The 20710-nt window shown below is 41.4% G+C and overlaps 1 protein-coding gene across 1 annotated transcript in view; it reads right to left on the minus strand.

Annotated features, from left to right (window-relative positions):
• Positions 1-10805: 10805 nt before the first annotated feature.
• LOC136876951 (esterase FE4) overlaps positions 10806-20710 on the minus strand; it is a 45181-nt gene continuing 35276 nt past the window's right edge. The window contains exons 7-10 of the mRNA XM_067150719.2: positions 20646-20710; positions 17093-17246; positions 14735-14858; positions 10806-11047 (exon numbers count right to left, since the gene is read on the minus strand). The exon at positions 20646-20710 is cut by the window's right edge and continues 117 nt beyond it. Coding sequence (XP_067006820.2) covers positions 10894-11047; positions 14735-14858; positions 17093-17246; positions 20646-20710 — 497 coding nt within the window. The 3' untranslated portion in view covers positions 10806-10893. The remainder of the gene's footprint in view (positions 11048-14734; positions 14859-17092; positions 17247-20645) is intronic.

Genomic DNA, 20710 nt, shown 5'->3' on the forward strand with positions numbered 1-20710 from the left:
TTATTATTACTAAGAATGGTGTCCACTACTTTAAAGGAGAAGCGGTATGAAACAAAACACATGTTTACCGCCGCGAGTAGTACGGGGTGATAGGCAGCGATATTGTTCGTTGTGGTGGGAAACCGGAAGCGATATTATTCATCACGTCGGCCAGTTAACCCGAATCCGGTTAAGAGGGTGGTCGCAGTATGGACAGTTTCGTCCAAGCAATGGCCGGAGCAGGTCGAGTGAAGTAAAGAGCCTAGTGTTAGGGTATCGTGCCATTTAGTGCTGTTTGATCGCTAAAAAGTACTTAACTAGTGAAAGTGTAAACAGTACCCCTAAGAAAACACAATGCAACAGATCAGGAAGAATACCCTGAACTGTACCTTTTAACGGAATCAAATTCATCCATCGGCAGCCGAAATTCATGTATGCTTATCAGAGACATTAAAGGTCACCGTGGATCAGCTGGATCACGCCACCACAAACTCAATATACGTATATAAACGTGATCTCACGAAATATATTAGATAGATTGCTGAATAGCTATGCTGGACAAAGTGGTGTTTCCTTGTTTAATAGTGAACGGGTTCCAGTGGAAATAACTGAAGCAGGCATAGAGCTACCCGAGTCAGACTTTTTAACAATCCTCCAGAAATTCCCAAATATTAAATTTGCATCGATTTCTTCAAGTATAGAATTGTTAAAAGGGTAACGGATGAATATTGGTCCCAACACTATAAACTTCCTGTTGCTAATGGAATAAGGAAATTTCCACTGAATTAAAGCAACAAATTTCATCCTTCGAGGCCATGTTATCTACGATGGACAAGAAAAGACGTGCGCGATATGTAATACCTCCGATCACCTGCGTAGAGCATGTCAACTGCGCTTATACTCAATGATGCGCCTAGAAAAAATGCGAACACTATCCCCAACGGTAGTTGAATCCAAAAATAGTCAAGACGAACAGCAGAGACAACTAGATAATGCAGATTTCCCTCCGTTATCGAATACGAATACGTCATTATAAGATAACCACAACAAGAGAATGTTGCATTAAACACCCCAGATACTACAGCAGGGCCTCTCAGGGTTCATGCGCCTGGTGCATGTACTGTGCACGGTGCAAAATACGACTTCGCTTGGTTTAACAGAGTGCAGACCCCACCCCTCGATTTGGAGCAATAGTGCTGTCTCTCTCTTTCCCCACGCCTGTCTCGCTCGCTCCGCCCTTCTCCCTCTTCCTCACTTGCTCCGTAGCGCTCCAAATGCGAGCCGAAATGAACCGAGTTTAGCCGAGCTTAGCCGAGTAGCCCAGAGACGAAGCGTTGTTCCGAACCGAGCCGAGAGGGACCGATGCACTGTGCACAGGATCTCTGCGCCTCAGTTTGCACGCGTGAGATTTAGGGCGTTTGAGAGGCCCTGCACTAGAGAGTCACAACACAGCACAGAGCCGGTTAGCCAGCCGTAAACTAAGCTCAGGGGCACTGCGGCCGCTCACGCAGGCAAACATGTCCCGGGAACAGTAATCGCAAGATGAATCACAACAAAATAATCAACTTCAGAAGGAACAGATACACTTACAAACAACAAGTTGTTCTGATGTGAGCCAACAGGACATTAATCACATGGATACGGAAATTCGTACTAGGCAAGATATTGAGAACACTGAGATAGGTGACAGGCACACAATTGAAATGTCAACTCAGTCTAGCGAAGATTCCCTGCAGAACATCTCCGATGAGACACGTAACCAGTCACCCCATGACATGCCACAATTCTGTCCTACAGGAGAGACTGATGGACTCAAGGCGCCTCTGAATCGATAGTTGGATGATGTGCACAACAACGTCGAAGAGAAAGAGTCAGAAAACACAGAGAGATTAGTAACTCACCTACTATCGAAACTCCACCTCCTGCGAAGAACCTCTCCAAACTAAATACCATACGGTCCCCAAAAGAGGCCACACATAAGGCAACGCAGCCATACACAAGCCCCAAGGACCCAAGATTAAAAGAGTGGACACCCCTCAGGCTGTTCAGATGATCGATGCTACACATGGGACATAGACTAACCACTTTTATCATTATGACAATGTTATTAACCTATACGATAATGACCCTTAATGTAAACTGTATACGAACAGTAAATAAACTTCTACTAAAAAAATCATCCGAGAACAGGGCATTGATATTGCTCTACTACAAGAAGTTGCATCAGCCGGTCTGCACCCATTCCTGGCTACGAAACTCTTGTGAATGCAAATGAGAATAAACGAGGTACCGCTATATTCATTAAGGGCAGCATTGCATACACTGAATCTATCTTTCTCTTGACCGCGCGAGGGATCAGCGTACGTGTTAGAGATCTATTGATTGTTAATATCTATGCACCTTCAGGTTCGCAGGCCAGATCTGAATGACGACAACTATTTACAATTGATATCCTTCCTCTTATCCGACACTTTCAAGGCAACGTGATACTTGGCCGCCGCCAGGTCAGCGAAAGACCACACTGGTTCTTTTCAAGGTTGTCTAGCTTTGGCTGTTTTAATAGACGGGCTACAACTGAAAGATACGTGCGAACAGTAAAGATCGCTATCTACAGGTTACACTTATTTCTACAACACCGGAGCCTCCCGATTAGATATAATTTATGTTAGCAAACATTTTCAGGGAGAAGTACGCGAAGTGGATGTATGTCCTGCGGAATTTTCTAATCATTGTGCATACACATGCAAGTTGAAGCTACCAGCTCTAGGCCCAGCCCGTGGAAGAGGATCGTAGAAACTACATCACACGATATTACAGGAATAAGAACAAGAACAATTTTCCACCGAATTACTGTACTACGATTGGGACGGGAAATAAACTGATATATAGACACATTGGACTTGCGGCTGTTGCATGCGAAACACCGAGTTAAAATATTCACGAAAGCGTAGAGCTCCCAACGCCATCCGATGTATAGACATAAAACTGAATTTCGCTATCAATTTGTACGCCAGCTATATACCGAAGACTCTAACAACCCAATGATTTATCACAGAAAAAAACAAGTAAGGGCCCAGTTGCTGGCATTGTAGCGGAGGTACCAAGAAGGACTAAAAATAAGCGCCCGAGAAAATCAACGTACTAATGAGGAAACGCCTTCAGTTTATTATCTAATCCAAGCATGTCGTAGGGGAAGCCAGAAATGCATTCATCAACTTACTACCTCTGAGGTAAGGACGATCGATGACCACTCACAAATTTCAGAAACTATTGTACTTTCCTTTGAAAACTTGTACGGAGATGAATCCAATACACCTGTGGATTACCAAGACCGGTATTTTGACGGCATACAAGGACGAGTACTGCTTCGCAATCAAGACAACTTATGTGTGTTTTTAACAGAAGAAGAAGTGTACCAAGCTATCATAAAAAGTGGGTCAAATAGATCTCCTGGGATAGATGGATATTGAAAATAATTCTATGCTCTGATGTGGCCAATCATCAAGAATGAACTCATGGACGCTTTAAACAATACTCTTGAATCGGGAAGGAATACCGATCGGATGAAAGAAAGGGTAATATTACTAGTTCCAAAAAAAGCCGCATCCCAAGACTACAGCTGACTTTCTTCCCATAACTCTTTTAAATTTTCATTATAAGATACTCACCCGATGCTTGAAACGTAGACTTAGCGCTTTCGTTGAGGGCGCAACATTCAGTCATCAATCAGGTGCAGTCTAAGAACGCACGATCCTTAATACCATCTTTGACATTCGAGACTCAATAAGCAAATCACTGGATTTTGACCATGCTTTTGATAGAGTAAATCACAGATATCTGCTGGAGGTATTTAAAGCTCTGAGTTTCAACGCACGATTCACGTCAATAATTGAGAATTGGTCGAACATCCAAGATCAATGTGAATGTCCGCCTAACAAGAGCAATCAGAGTTGGAAGAGGAATGCGGCAGGCCTGTCCTTTATCTATGGCAATGTTTGTTATATCGTTGGAACCTTTTATTAGTAAATTAAAGCGCACATTTTCACCAGGAACCTTCGATGTATTTGCTTATGCTGATGATGTCAGCCTGGTTTTCGACCACAACACAGATTTCCAGCAGCTAATAACGCCACTAGAGACTTACGGTCACTATTCTGGGGCAGTCCTTAACTTTGAGAAGACCAGGACAATGTTGGTAGATAATAGAAGCAGAGAGTACAGAAATCTTCCGCTATGGATGAATGTAACAGAGGAAATTAAGGTATTAGGGGTGACATCAATCAATCAATCAATCAATCAATCAATCAATCAATCAATCAATCAATCAATCAATCAATCAATCAATCAATCAATCAATAGTCCGACTCGTTGGCTGAATGGTCAACGTACTGGCCTTCGGTTCAGAGGGTCCCGGGTTCGATTCCCGGCCGGGTCGGGGATTTTAACCTTAATTGGTTAATTCCATTGGCCCGGGGGCTGGGTGTTTGTGCTGTCCCCAACATCCCTGCAACTCACACACCATACATAACACTATCCTCCACCACAATAACACGCAGTTACCTAAATATGGCAGATGCCGCCCACCCTCATCGGAGGGTCTGCCTTACAAGGGCTGCAATCGGCTAGTAATAGCCACACGAAATTATTATTAATCAATCAATCACTCAATCAATCAATCAATCAATCAATCAATCAATCAATACTGAGCCGCATTTAGGGCAGTCGCCCAGGTGGCAGATTCCCTATCTGTTGATTTCCTAGCCTTTTCCTAAATGATTTCAAAGAAATTGGAAATTTATTGAACATCTCCCTTGGTAAGTTATTCCAATCCCTAACTGCCCTTCCTATAAATGAATATTTTCCCCAGTTTGTCCTCTTGAATTCCAACTTTATCTTCATATTGTGATCTTTCCTACTTTTATAAACGCCATTCAAACTTATTCGTCTACTAATGTCATTCTACGCCACCTCTCCGCTGACAGCTCGGAACATACCACTTAGTCGAGCAGCTCTTCTTCTTTCTCTCAATTCTTCCCAACCAAACACTGCAACATTTTTGTAACGCTACTCTTTTGTCGGAAATCACCCAGAACAAATCGAGCTGCTTTTCTTTGGATTTTTTCCAGTTCTTGAATCAGATAATCCTGGTGAGGGTCCCATACACTGGAACCATACTCTAGTTGGGGTCTTACCAGAGACTTATATGCACTCTCCTTTACATCCTTACTACAACCCCTAAACACCCTTATAACCATGTGCAGAGATCTGTACCCTTTATTTACAATCTCATTTATGTGATTACCCCAATGAAGATCTTTCCGTATATTAACACCCAGATACTTACAATGATCCCCAAAAGGAACTTTCACCCCATCAACGCAGTAATTAGAACTGAGAGGCCTTTTTCTATTTGTGAAACTCATAACCTGACTTTTAACTCCGATTATCAACATACCATTGCCTGCTGTCCATCTCACAAAATTTTCGAGGTCACGTTGCAGTTGCTCACAATCTTGTAACTTATTTATCACTCTGTAGAGAATAACATCATCCGCAAAAAGCCTTACCTCCGATTCCACTCCTTTACTCATATTATTTATATATATAAGAAAACATAAAGGTCCGATAATACTTCCTTGAGGAATTCCCCTCTTAATTTTTACAGAGTCAGATTAAGCTTCACCTACTCTAATTCTCTGAGATCTATTTTCTAGAAATATAGCAACCCATTCAGTCACTCTTTTGTCTAGTCCAATTGCACTCATTTTTGCCAGTAGTCTCCCATGATCCACCCTATCGAAAGGCGTTCTACAACAAGCTAAATATAAATTACAACTCCTGCAGCAAAGAACACAGAATGTAAATATATATATGCGCTCAGCAAAATCTGGTATATAAGCCAAATCTTGCCTATGCGACGAATGATAAGCCTTCGGATAGCTTCAGCAATAGGATGGTACATATTCAGAATCAGTAGAGCTACACTTTCACCAGCTAAATCTGAAGGAGAATTCGCGCGTGTTGACGTGCATGCAAAAACCAAAGCGTTCTTCCTTAACCGAGATTTGAAACTGATGGAATCACATGGACATCCCACGTCAAAAATATTCCTAAAGGAGTGGTGCAACCCCACCGAAAGTAGTAATCCACCTACAGAGGAAGTATATAAAATCATTAATTCTTCGATGCCTATCATACATAGATTAAGACAAACAGACCACAATATAAACACGCAGGTCGAACCTCCAATTACATAACAGCGCGAGAAAGCTCCTCTACCTGGCTGTGACACATTCCTTCCAGAATTCTCACGAGACAGTCAGGAGGCTTACGTCAGCCAGAAAGGCTAGGATATATAAGACCAAGGTCAGGAACCACTCTTTTCGGGTCGAGCTGACTGTCGTAGCGGAAGGACGTACGTGCCTCTCGCTCAGCCTTCTCTCATCTTGCCAGGCGCTCTGTACTTTTTAAGTATTAGCCAGGCAGTTGTACTTATTAGTACATATTCGAAAGACCCTTCAATACCACACCTTAACACTATCCCACCAATACAAACTTTGCCGTTGTCGTCAGTCTGACTTGGAAACCGGCAGATACTCCTTGTATCACTTCCCACTCTTCCCCTGCTATCTCTTTCTTCTTAGAAATTAATAGCATGTCGGAGGCCATGTAGATTGAGTCGATGGTCACGCGGGGGGAGCGGGCTTCGAGGGGGGGGTCGAAAAAACACTCTTGTAGTAGGACGAGCTTGGCAGTCACAGCGGCAGGACGTTCGTGCTTCCCGCTGACTCAATTCTCCTCGCCAGGCAATTGGTACTTTGCCAGTACTAGTCAGGCAACTGTACTTGTTGGTACATCTCCGAAAGAGCATTTTCTCCTGTGTGTACCTTTAAGTACGCAGTGATCTTTGTCAAGAAGTACTTTCTGGTGCTATTTCTCTTTCAGGTTTTTATTTCAGGAGGAAAAGGATAATAAGCTATCCATTCCGGCGAGACCGTCCGACTACGACTGCAGGGCAGCCACAGAGGAACTCCTAGCGAGGCTGAGGACGGTGCTCAGCCCTGACATTAGACTCCCGGCCGTGATGGTGTACAACCGGTGGAGGAAGCACACCTACCTGAAGACGATTATCGTAATCGACCTCCTTGCAGCGATTGTGGAGTTCATCGGAGTGTAGCCGATCATCCAACTCATCGGCGAGGTGATCCATGGCTGGGCGGTCGTCATCCTCCCTAAGGACTCAAACCGTCTCCGCGTCTACGAGCAACTGGCGTCCCAACACTTTCAGGTTGTCCGGTTACCAGGACTCAGGGAGCAGCTGGACGACACAGGCAGCCAGGAGGCAGCCACACAGATGGAGCCAAGGACCGAGGACGACGGCGGCGCTTTTGAGCGCCGCGATAGCGTGGCCCCATTTGGATTGCTGTACTTCACGAACTACACGCAGGCCAACAAGGCCACCAACCGGGAACGTCGATAACCTGCCAGGGCGCAGTGAACGCAGACCCAGGCCTACCAGGAACGGCCTGTTACCCGGGCGCAATCCAGGAAAGCGCCCGTGACGACAGACGGCAGCACAGCAGCAGATAAGGACGCCCCCTGGCGTTCGGAGACTGATAACCAGGCCCAATCTGCCAGCGTGTCTGTCGAGCTGCAGGCATCGATGTGCGCCCTTCAGGACCGGGAACGCAGTCGGGTGTTTACACTGACCGATGCCACCGGCGCCAGCCAGGAGGAGGGAGAAGACGGCGATACAGCAGAGCCACCCGCTACCCCGGGGTCACCAGGCCGTGAGGAGGGCCACCAGGACAAGGCCTCTTCCCCTGCCAAGAAGAAACCCCCTGGAAGTAGGCGCCGCCCCCGGACCAGGATAAAGAAGACGACGCAGGTCCATCAGGAGCGGGCCACCCAGCCGCAACCCACGACTGCTCCCAGGACAGCAGTCGACCGAGGAGCCAAACAGGAGAGGACCTCAGTGGGTAGTGGAAAACAGATGAGACCGAAACGTTCCCCTCTTGCAGTGTTTCCGCTGTTTGAGGTGGGGCAACCGGTAGGAGCGATGTGGGCTCTTAGTGAGGTGCAACCGTTGTGGGGGTGATCACCACTACACGGCAAGCGCACCACTTAAAAAGGCGTCGGTGTGCGCCAACTGCGCGGGGGGCCACCCGGCTTATTATCGCAGTTGCCCTGTGTTTCGGGCAATGGCGTGGGCAGAGAGGAAAGAGGGCCGGCGCCATGACCCACACCCATCCAGGAGGCCCCCGCCCCGGCGGGCTTGGCCTCATTCTCCGGGATCGGAAACTAGTGTGGAAGGACCCCCAAGGAGGTGGCGCTGTGCGGCTGGCCCTAGTTGTACTAAACGCATGGCTCCACAACTGGCAAGGCCCGCGCAAGTCACGGCAGTGCCCAGACGGACTGATCACCTGATTACTGGAACGGCGAGATTATGGTTCATGGCTGGTGCATGATACCTTTTTCTCAACTAACACAAACACCTGGACCTATCCAGAAACCACATCCTTTTTCAAGTGCTATCAGAATTCGCCAGGATTTACATGTAGGCTCTTTCTCTTTTCTGCGTATGTGGTTTTCCCTGACCCTTAATACCACGCCTTGAAACCACCTTACCAACACAAACCTGGCCTGGTAACGCGTCTAATGTGCAAACAGGCAGGTACTCTTCTACTACCTTTCCCACTCTTCCCTGCTATCTTTTTTCTTCTTAGAAATTAATAGCATGTCAGAGGCAATGTAGAGTGTGTCGCTTGCCACGCGGGGGGAGCAGGCCTTGCACCCCTCCCCCGGAGTAGAAAAACAAAACACTCTTGTAGTGTGATTGCTGTCTGGGAGACTGATTACCTGGGATCGACTAGGGGTATATCAGTCGCCTTGACAAATAATATTTTCATTGTATTCGAAACGTCGTCAATCTGTACTTAATGCACAGAAAACAACAATACGGTTCAACCAGGAAAATAAACTGAAACGTTGTTGAATGTAGTTGAAGTTGAGTGAATCAGATGGTACAACACTGGTTTTCTGAGCCCAAGTTTGCGCGTTTGATCCTGGATTCGAACGAGGGAATTTCGATGTGTTCAAATACCCTTACTCGTGTCTGTAGATTTACCCAAACGTAAAACCAGTAGGATGATGATGATGATGTTGATGTTGATGCTGATGATGCTAATGATGCTAATGATTATTATTATTATTATTATTATTATTATTATTATTATTATTATTATTTCCGAATTTGGCCGTCTATGGACCACATTCAACTTAAGGATTTCTCTTCTTCTTCTTCTTCTTCTTCTTCTTCTTCTTCTTCTCCCAGAACCTCTTCATCCTTTCACTTCTGATCTTCCTTTCTTTCTCAGATATGACCAATTTGGGTCTACATTTTGGTGGTTTCTCCTGGAATGTTCTGATGCTGTCCACTCGGCTACTAAATTCCTTCCTATTGTGAATCATATCCATTGTAAGTTTACTTTCTATTACATCTCTTTTTACCTCTTCTACCCACTTCGTCGAAGCTTTCAGTCCAGTTATGTACTTGAATATTTTCTTAGCCGTTTCTCATCCGTTCTTTCTAGACGCCCATTCAATTTTAGCCTTCGCTTCCGCATGGTGACAGTGATTTTTTCGGTGTATTATTATTAATAATAATATTATGTATAAAAAGACAAGAAATTTATCACGCAAAGCTCACTTAGAAGTTGTGCATTTCCTTCTTTCTCAGGCAGCCTTCAATTTTTCTCTCATCATGGTTCTTCGTTCGTCTTTCCACTTGGTTCTTGTCTTTTACTGAATGGTTTCTCTTTGACTCTACTTCCCACTTGCTGATTTTCGTTCTGTAGCAGGTTCGGTCTGCGATGTCGGCCACTTTGATTGCTTGATTTTTCCAGGTCTTGGAGGATTTCCGATGTCCACCTATTTGTTTTGATGTATTATGTTGTTTCTAGTAAGATTCTTGCCAGTCTGTTTTCTGGAAGGCGATTGATGTGTCCGTAAATTTTCAGGCATCTTTTTCTGATGTCGGCCGCAAGGTTTGAGTGCTCCTCGGTTTTTGTACGAGATTGCAATCGGTATCCTTCGTCAGTCAGTTATGGGCTGATAATTTTTCTGATGACTTTACGTTTCTCATTCAAGTATTATTATTATTATTATTATTATTATTATTATTATTATTATTATTATTATTATTATTATTATTATTATTATTATGTAGCACATTCCACTGTTAACATTCAAGATATGGAAGATAAACTGTATGGGGCATAAGAATTCCGCTAAACTTTGTTCGAAGCTCGAGATTTGTCTTAAGGTAGTAAACATGTTCACTACTATGATTCACTTACGTCATAAGCTCCATTTGCGAATCACTGGTAGAGTATCAGAAGATCGCGGTCTCAAGAAGCCCGAGAGAGATATGCGAATTTGGAAAGGGCGGAACAATGTCCGTCTGACACTACATATCGTACGATGCCGACGTTGAAAAGATTTGTGTTGACACACTTCGTAATTACCCCACAAAATTAATTGCAACTTAACTATAGATCTCCCCACAGAGATCCTGGACTTCTGCCATCTGTTAGAGTAAAAGTGAACGTCAAAAGTAATATACAAGCAGCCTAAATGACCAGAAATTGAAGGATTCCTGAACACGGTTGCAGAGGTGCGGTTTTCTTAAATCAATATTGTTGAAATTTCTATAGACAGTGTACGTATTTCATGTTATGATGCATTGTAAATTATATGTTTTTGATAGTAAATAACAAAAATAATTCCATATACAGTAGGCCTCCTCTCATCTTATGGAAGAAAATATTTAATGCAGTATATTTTATATTACATATTTACTACCGTTACAGAGACATTACAGATACAATTTCAATGTATATATTTTGTGTCTGTTCAATAATTGTAGAGGTTGTCCCAGAAATCCATTCGCTCCTTGTGGTAGTCCTTCTTCGCCTCCAGCTGTGACCCGATATCCAAGTAGTTCGTTGCATCACTCGTATAGGGAAGCCACGCAGGGAATTCTTCTGTCACCTCTGGTGTTGGGTTCCTGAAATATACGAGAATGAAAGTATCTCACTGAGATATAACTTAGGCATTTGTTATCGTAAGTAGTTTAATATTCTAATCTAGAACGTATATATTTCAGCCTATCTAACGATCTTCCACCATGTTTTTCTGCCGAGTGTTTCATCCTCATTGCTTCAGACACCGTAAAGGTCCATTTTCACTTAATTCCTCCAGTGAAGCCTAGCTAGAGCTTGGTATATTAAGCTGTTGTTACAGCGAGCCCGTAGACACCGATTCAGTCATCAAGGTGTTGTTGTATCTTCTCCAGGTAATGTTTACTATAATATGTGCTAATATTTTCGAAAGGTTTTATTTTCATATAACATCATAACTCGACATCTTCCTTATTCAGACACCAGTTTCAGGGCCAAGGAGAAGAAATGACATAGCTATAATGTAAATCGTAATAATTGTAATCAAATATATCAATTTCAGGATACTATTTTCCTAATCGTCCAATAACAGCCATTGCATTTGCGAGTATAATGTTCATTTCTTCTTTTCCTAAGTTATATTCAGTTATTTTTACACCTTATGTAGATACTCGAAATCCGAGACCCGATCAAATAAGAGTTTCCTTACTTCATGGATATCAATTAAAATAAGAGAAATATAAGTATATATTTATTACATTGTAAGAAATCCCCAATTTAGTGACTGTATAAAAGACAAAGTACACTTCGTACCAGTTAAAAGTGTGTGATAGGAAAATATATACAGCAATATATTGAATTTAAAACACCGAAGATTTTTCTTAAAATATTGATGGTTTTAAGTCAGAAAAGGCAATGCCACCAATCAAAGATTTTCTTAGGTGGATTATCGTGCAGGGCTAAACGAATTTTCAAGGTACTGTGCCCCTACTCCCGATCATCAAGCCTATGACTTCGATAATTTTTTCAGCTTTTACACTAGTGTTCATTTAAATCTTTGGCCTGAAATATTCATTTCAGAGAAGGGGATAAATCAGTACACCACTCAGAATCAACCAGTATTAGCTTACACCCTCTCTTCCATTCGTCATATTCTTGTGGAAGTATACACATGGATACACCTGAAGAGCTAGGGGAGATGGGGAGAGCAAATAACGGGAGACTTAACATGAGCCAAACACCTACAGAAGAGAGGTTATTTGCTTTCCCGCCGGTCCACACGGTACCCTGTCTCGACCTTGAATATGCGGTAGAGAGGAGAATGAAGGGAGGTACCACACGGGCTCGTATGCCAATTCATCGCGGGTCAAATTCTCCTATTTCTTTGTAATTCTTTTGTGCGAATACTGGCTGAAATGTTAGCGGTCTCAACCATAGTCTTATTGTCAAATGGCATCGTGTCCGACCATTGTAAGAAAGAATGACACTTATTTACGTCAATATAGGACCTATTAAATTACTCTACATTAATAAATTTGCAAGTACTGTCAAATGAAGAATTGATATATTTTGCACTGAAATATCCACGGATATCAAATTTGGACGCAAGAAATTAAGATGAAGGAAGGTAACTTTTACTAAACTTAGTTTCATTTAAGGACCTACTCTTTTACTGAAATATCATACCATGTATTTTCTTAACATAATAATGGGAAACGGGAGAGAAATTAAATGGGATAAAATAACGTATACAACTAAAATACAGAGACAGTGCTTTCCTATAAAAGTCATGTACATGAAGAACATTATTCACAATCCAAAAATATAATAATAAAAAGAAATTATTATTATTATTATTGTTATTATTATCTTAACGGCTTATGTCGCACTATCTCAGATGAGTTTCCTGCGGGGATGGGAGAAGAAAGGGAAGGAAACGGCCATGCACATCATTAAGGTTACTCTTCTCCAGCCACTTGTACCATTAAAGATCTAATGAGAGCAACTCCAAATGCGCTTGTCGTGGCCAATTTTTGGTCAACCAATGTTTAAAATTTTTTGGTTTAATTTTTGTCTCTCTTACTTTGTACTTCTGACACGATAAATAAATAAATAAATATCATTAAGGTACAGTTCAGAATTTGTCTGGTATGAATTCTGGAAACCATAGAACACCATCTAGAGTGCTAAGACAAAATAGTTATACGGGAAATTTTATTGGCACTCGATACAGAAATGCTGGAGCTATTTTCCGACGTAATCAGCACAAGAATTGAAGCACTTGTCATACCGTGAGGTCAACTTTTGTATGACGCTGTTGTAGAAGTCTGCCACCTGGCAATGGAACCAGCGTTTGACATTCGTCTCCAGCTCTTTGTCCGTATGAAAATACTCACAGGAGGGCAGGAATTTCTTGAGGTGCAAGAAAAGATAAAAACAACTACGAGGTAGATCAGAACTGTACGGTGGATGATCAAACACCTCCCGGCCGAACTTCTGCAGAACAGTTGCTGAGCCTCAAGCCATATGTAGAAGAGCATTGCTATGGATCAGCACAACATCTGCACTGAGTATTCCAAGCCTCTTATTTTGAATGGCCCATAACAATTTCCGTACAAACTTAATTACAGACCGAAACTCGCAGGTGGTGGAAGAAAGAATATGAGCCGCCATTTCGAGCCACTGCTGCTGCGCTACTGACACCGGCGGGACTTGTCCGGCTGGTATATGATTGCGACGTGATAGATCTGTCCCGCATGCTCGTCTTTACCGGCTATATACGTTTACTTTATGGGAGCAGAAATAGGGAAACTTAATTTCTGGATGGCCTACGTACATCTCAAAGACCGTGAGTTTCAAATTATTATCCACAGCTGGGACAACAGATGTGTGTGACTGGGGCCCTAGCAGCATGGAACTCAGCCTCATGACGTTGGCCGCCTCACATTTGCGATAATCTTTCTGAAACTCATAATTGTTCAATTTTGTAAAATCAGACAAGGCGCTCTGTTTTCTCGAATGCATTTTCGAAAGCCATTATTATTCATCTATCACGACAATTTAGGAACGAAGGATTTTTTTCTATTTTTCAATTTGCTTTACGTCGCACCGATACAGACAGGCCTTACGGCCTAAGACAGGGCTAGGAGTGGGAAGAAAGTGACTGCGACCTTAATTAAGGTACAGCCGAGTGTGGAATTGGGAAACCACGGGAAACTACATTCAGGCGGCCGATAGTGGGGTTCGAACCCAATATCTCCCGAATGCAAGCTTATAGCTACGTGACTCAAATCACGCAGCCAGTGGCTCGGCTTTTCTCTATTCTACCGGGCGAGTTGGTCGTGCGGTTAAGAGCGCGCAGCTGTGAGCTCGCATGCGGGAGATATTGGGTTCGAACCACACTGTTGGCGGCCCTGAAGATGGTTTTCCGTGGTTTCCAATTTTCACACCAGGCAAATGCTGGAGCTATACCTTAATTAAGGCCACGTCCGCTTCCTTCCCATTCCTAGGACTTTCCTGTCCCATCGTCGCCATAAAACCTATCTGTGTCGGTGCGACGTAAAGCAAATAGCAAAAAAATAAATAAAAATAAAACCCTCTCTTCTTTGCACCAGAGTTTATCAAAATGTTCGCTATCTTAACTGTTTTTGATGTGTACGTTAAGATAAGACTTAAAGAATGCGAAACATGTTATGGTACGTTTTGTCAAAATACATGCTGGTAAACAATGAGTAATGGAATACTGTTGAAAGTGAACTTAATATTCATTAAAGAGAAAAGATTCCGATACTTACCCGGTCTTAGCGAAGTTTGTCCATAGGGTGACCATTCTTGATCTTACTTTAGCCTCCAACGAGTCGTCTGAAACTTTTATTCCAACATCGAAGATATATCCAAGATCATCAGCATGCGTAGGGCCTGCGGGATAACAGAGTTATTCTTCATATGCCACATTTATTAAAATCATCAAGGAAACAAGAAATTACAACTTAAAAGAAATAACGTGATGAGAAGTCCAGAGAATAGTCCAGATTTAACAGAGCCTGCAACTGTAGATATTTTTATTTTAAATAATATTACATTGGTCTAAACATTTTTTGTAAGACCTGGAGCCATCTCTTCAGTTTCAACTCAGTTAATTTATAACTATTTGACTCTGAAGTTTGCTGAAACTAACTTTGAGGAAATACATTTATAATCTACTTAAAAGTAATAAAATAATAAAAATTAAAGGAATGTTTAAATCAGCTTACAAACTAGCAAAAATAGTTCATCTCGTGCGTCACATTTAGGAACTATGTTGATATCACCTCCGTACAACGTTCAGCAGAGAAAATATGATAATGATTTTTTAAGCGTCCAAATATCGAGACAATCGCCCCCTCGCAGAGAAGGGAAGATCACGAAGGTTTATATCATCTTATGTTTTCTTGTACTATTCCATGTAACACAGCATGTCGCCATTTTTACATTGATCAGGTGTTCTTCATTATTGTTAAACCTGACCACCGAACCAAATTGATTTGTACCTTTATCACATTTTGATCGACTGGAAAGATGAAGTTATTGTTTTAAACTTTACTCAGGTATAATTGAAAAATTGAAGGGAGCTGTGCCGTGGTTACGGACTCAAGTTTTGACTAAAGTACGTGCGGCGTAGTAGGTATTTTACCACACAGTAGATATTGTACCGTGTAGTAGATATTGCAACGTGTAGCAGGTATTGTCCGGATAAAGTACCTAAACCGTAGGGGTTTAAATTTTATTATTCACTCTTTATTTATCAATTCCAATCCACTTTATCGTCTTCAAGGTCATGTTCCTACACTCAGGCAATGGACGCCCTAAAATTCTGCATTGCTTTTCCTTGCTTTACGACGCATCGATATAGATATGTCCATGCAGATACATTAATGGGATTTCTTTGTGAAATGTTCCATTAATAGACCTAAATTCTTTTATTCAAATATGCACTGGATAATATAACTAGGCTTAAACATATTATATTAATTGCAGTTGTAAAAGGCTGTTAATCTCAATATTTTTTTATTCAGTTAGTGTATTCATATTCTCTTTGTTATGGTAGACCGATATGGTGTATCCCAGGTAGGAAGGGGTCTGGCTACTTTCAAAAGGCCTCCGGTTTGAGCTGTGCGATCTGCCAAGTTTTTTGTCCAGGGATGTACAGGAACATATTATGTATGTGGTAAGGGTTTCGGAACACCTGTTGACATCCTGTGATGGATGAGTACTGTTCATTTGTCTGTCAGTATAGACTAGTTATAAATGTTATTTTCACTGATGTATCGGTTCAATATAGAGCTGCTATAGTACAAACTTACTCGGGTTTTATGATTGCCATTTTAAAATTATGTTTCTGTTCGGATATGCCGTATGACTATGCATATAAAGTGCAACTGTTGTAACTATTTAACTTATTGTTATGTATTTAAAATTCTAACATTCTATCTGTTTAGAAATCCAATATGCTAACTATCTGATTTATTATTATGACCTATGTATTCAGAATTCCAAAATGCCAACTATCCTCCTAGAAATATTTCCGAAACATTGCATTTGTGGTTCGATTAGGGACTACAATACTTGAGGGAATGATGTTTACCTCTTTGGATTGTGGCCCCTATAAGTACCACCTAGAGAGGTAGCCTATACATTCGCTGTCCTCCACTAAACTACATTAAGCATAAAAATGTGATAAATAGGACTTTGTCCTAATACATATTTTAATAATAGCCTGTATGTTTCCAGTACACGTTAATAAATAAGTCAATTCGAAAGACGGTTGCTTATTATTATTATTATTATTATTATTATTATTTTTATTATTATTATTATTATGTACTAGATCATATATAATGTTATATTTATAATTGTAAAGGAATGAATACCACTTTAAAATTCTTAGAAAATACTTCAAAATTATATCTCCTTTCGCTGTACGATTCGACATGGAATATTCCAGTCATGAAGGGGAGTTCGTATTTTCTAAACGCCGAACCGTTAGATATAAAATGTTTATCATATTTGCAGCTGAATGGTGTTTACACTATAATGCTACTTCTGAGGATAATATAATACGTTCCAGATGTTGTATTTCTATGCATGTCCCACAATCTCACGAATTTACTTACCTGGGAAGTTAAGAAAGCCTGGAATATTCAGCTTCATGAACCCCAGGCCACCATCATATGAAAACTGGTAAAGGTAAACTGGCGCAGAGCTTAGTGAAGCTATCCTTTTGGCTGCATGCACAACTCCTTCAGCCATGAACATATCTGTAGACATCTGTAAGTATGACGTACAATGTAGGAGAACTAAAGCATTATGCCGAATTTAAAAATAGAAACACAGTACTAGAATGTAAATGAATCAATAAAATAGTGCGGTAGAATTTTGGCTCATTCCCCTTGTTTTTAAAAATCAATGAACGCTCTTACAAAAAGTAAATCACCGAGCTCGATAGCTGCAGTCCCTTAAGTGCGGCCAGTGTCCAGTATTCAGGAGATAGTGGGTTCGAACCCCACTGTCGACAGCCCTGAAGATGGTTCTCCGTGGTTTCCCATTTTCACACCAGTCAAATTCTAGGGATGTACCTTAAATAAGGCCACGGACGCTTCCTTCCCACTGCTAGCCCCTTCCTCTACCCTCGTCGCCATAAGAACTATCTGTGTCGGTGCGACGTAAAGCAACTTGAAAAAGAAACAAAAAAAAAAAGTAAATCTGCTCCACTATAAATTACCGCTTACAAATAGATACATTATTCAAATTCAAGCCAGTCTATGTGGGATCTGTGCTGGACAAAGCGGAAGGGGGACAGGTTTCTCTCCGAGGACTCCAGGTTTCCCTCGTATCATTCATTCTAGCAACACTCTCCTATATCATTTCATATCTCAGTCATTAATCATTGCCGCAGAAGAGTGCAACAGGCATCAGCAGCCGGCACAGTTCCTATCCTCGCCGCTAGATGGAGCTTCATTCATTCCATTCCGGTTGAAAGTGGAAACGGGCTGTTGATTTTAACTTTATATATATATATATGTGATTGCAAAATTTAACAAAATCATCGGTACTATAAACACAGTGATAAAACTCTATTTAGTCCTAAAAAGATGAAGACTATTTTATTTACAGTGCACTAACCAGAACGGCCCTTTTGCACAGAAGTCAAGCATGGATAATCTGGAAAAGAGGAGAAACCTAAGTCACCGGTGCTGAGACGTATAGCGGCATACACACAAAAGGACCACTAGAGGCACGAGATAGTGATGATAGAAGTAAAGGTAGAGCCCGTGTTATAATGGCTACGAAGATGCCAGAATAACTGGAAGGACAATGTCAACAGAATGGGAAGGGACAAAATCCCTAAGTAATTCTTATCACGGCCTAATATATTCACGCTGCGCATGGGGACAGGCAGATACTTCGGTAGTACCATACTCCCAATCCTCCCTGCTATCTCTTTCTTCTTAGAATTAATAGCATGTCGGAGGCGATGTACATTATAGTCGATCGCAATGCGGAGAGAGTGGGCTTCGGGGGGCCCCCACGAAATAAAAAGTACCGATATGCTAACCGGTCAGTGTCTTGGATAGTTGCGGTATCCAGCTGATGACCCTATGCCAAGTTCGGGAGGAACACGGGTAATTTTTGATTATTGAGTTTCGTGAGATTCATTTAGTTACCTCAGCCAGAAGTCATATTTTTGTCACACACCGTTTTCTCAGGAATATCTTCTGAACATTTTAGTTCAAAATAAGGATTTTATTTTTCCAACCATGCCCTTCTTGACTACAGCACTTGATAAATTTTTAAAATCCGACTGAATAATGCCGCTTAATTTCAAGGTCAGGACTTTTCTAACACAAGAAGACAAATGTGTTGAACCAGATACTACTGGTAATTTCTAATATCCATCTAAGTAGTGTAGACAATAAAGGAACCGCTGTTATTACTCACAGTTATGGAACGCCAGCTGGACTGCTCCATATCCTAACAAATTATTATTTTGTTAAATAACTATTAAAGTAGGCTTCGGGATTAAAATTTTAAACAATATGGTATGAAACCAGCCCAATACTTCTAAACGAAGATAAGATATTAACGTCAATACCTTTTACACAGCGGAGTATGTATTTCTGCCGTGCAATCATTGGCGCTTACCGCCACGTGTCAAGATATGAAACTACTCTGAATACGGAGCGGGGACCCGTTTTTGAAGGCCAGTAAAGGAGCTCGCTGGAACGAGGCATTGATTAGGCCATGATATTCTGACGCCAGCCCAGAGGAAGTCGCTCTATAGGGCGTCCAACTAAGATATGAATCGAGACCAGTGTCGCCAAAGGTACGTACGTGTCCCAGCGCATACGGAAGTTTCCTCATTTCGATATAAATTGAGGTCGTAGAAACGTATTTAAAAAAGTAAATTTTTCCAGCCAATTACAGAGAAAACGTAATGAGAGCATTATACTTTTCACTCTAAAAGACATAATCTGTACCGAGTTTGTTTGGATATTTGAATGGACATGACCTCATCACGGGCAGAAATGTGCGTTGGAAAAATCCCCACGTTTTTCTCCCGACCGCAGTATTTACGTCTTCTGATCGAGCAGTGAATTCAGTTAGTCGCTTTTTTGCGTAGTGTGATAATCAGTTCACACTTCGTAGTTTTTTGTTTACCGAGCGAATTGACCGTGCGGTTAGAGTCGCGTGGCTGTGGGCTTGCATTCGGTAGGAACTCCACTGCTGGTAGCCCTGACGATGGTTTTCCGTGGTTTCCCATTTTCACACCGGGCAAATGTTGAGGCTGTACTGCACCTACATTACGGCCATCGCCGCTTCCTTCTTACTCCTAGCCTTTTCTTATCACATCGTCGTCATAAAACCTATCTGTGTCGGTGCGACGCGAAGCAAACTGTAAAAGGAAAAAAGAAGTTGGTAAGTAAGTTTAAAGAAATAAATTGCTTGTTTGGTAATTAGTTCCTTTTGACCTTTTGATAGTTTCAAAGCCATAAAGGAAAAAGGAATTAGGCGAAGAACCTGATATAACTGAGAAACATTGTCGAGAATGAACATTTAAGAAAGCGAAGCAGAATGAATAACCTAACGGACAGTAATATTCTTTAATGTGTTGTTTTCATACCGGTAACTAGGTATTTGTCTCGATACTAATCAACGACTATAAGGTTATTTTTCTATAATTATCGTTCTTACTCATTTTCCTTCCATACTTTGTTTGTTTGCAAAAATACAATATTTCCTTTGGTAGGGACTTGGAAACTGAATGCAGGGATATTTCGAGTTGTCTTCAGTGACACAGTGGAAAATGAGTTGGATGAGTTGCAACAGTGACCGGAACGGTAACAGACCATTTGGCCTAATGCTTGCTTAGACGATTATAATTATTATTATTATTATTATTATTATTATTATTATTATTATTATTATTATTATTATTATTATTATTATTATTATTATTATTATTATTTTCATATAATACGCCGACTCCACTGCACGTTTAGAGACAAACAAATTAGCTATTCAGAGCACTCCGTACCTTGAATTTTATTATATTTTTGCTACTAACTCCCAGAAGAGTGTGGTAGTACTAAATAGGGCCTGGCATTAAACACGCTCCTGATCATAAACTATTTAACAAGTTAGTATATTCCTTTTCTAATTACTTACATTAACTAAATCCTCTAAAGTTTCATTGCTCACTGGCTTATCGCCGAAGTAGAAAGATTTGATCT

The sequence above is a fragment of the Anabrus simplex genome, chromosome 7 (assembly GCF_040414725.1).
Source record: "Anabrus simplex isolate iqAnaSimp1 chromosome 7, ASM4041472v1, whole genome shotgun sequence".
Classification (NCBI taxonomy): domain Eukaryota; kingdom Metazoa; phylum Arthropoda; class Insecta; order Orthoptera; family Tettigoniidae; genus Anabrus; species Anabrus simplex.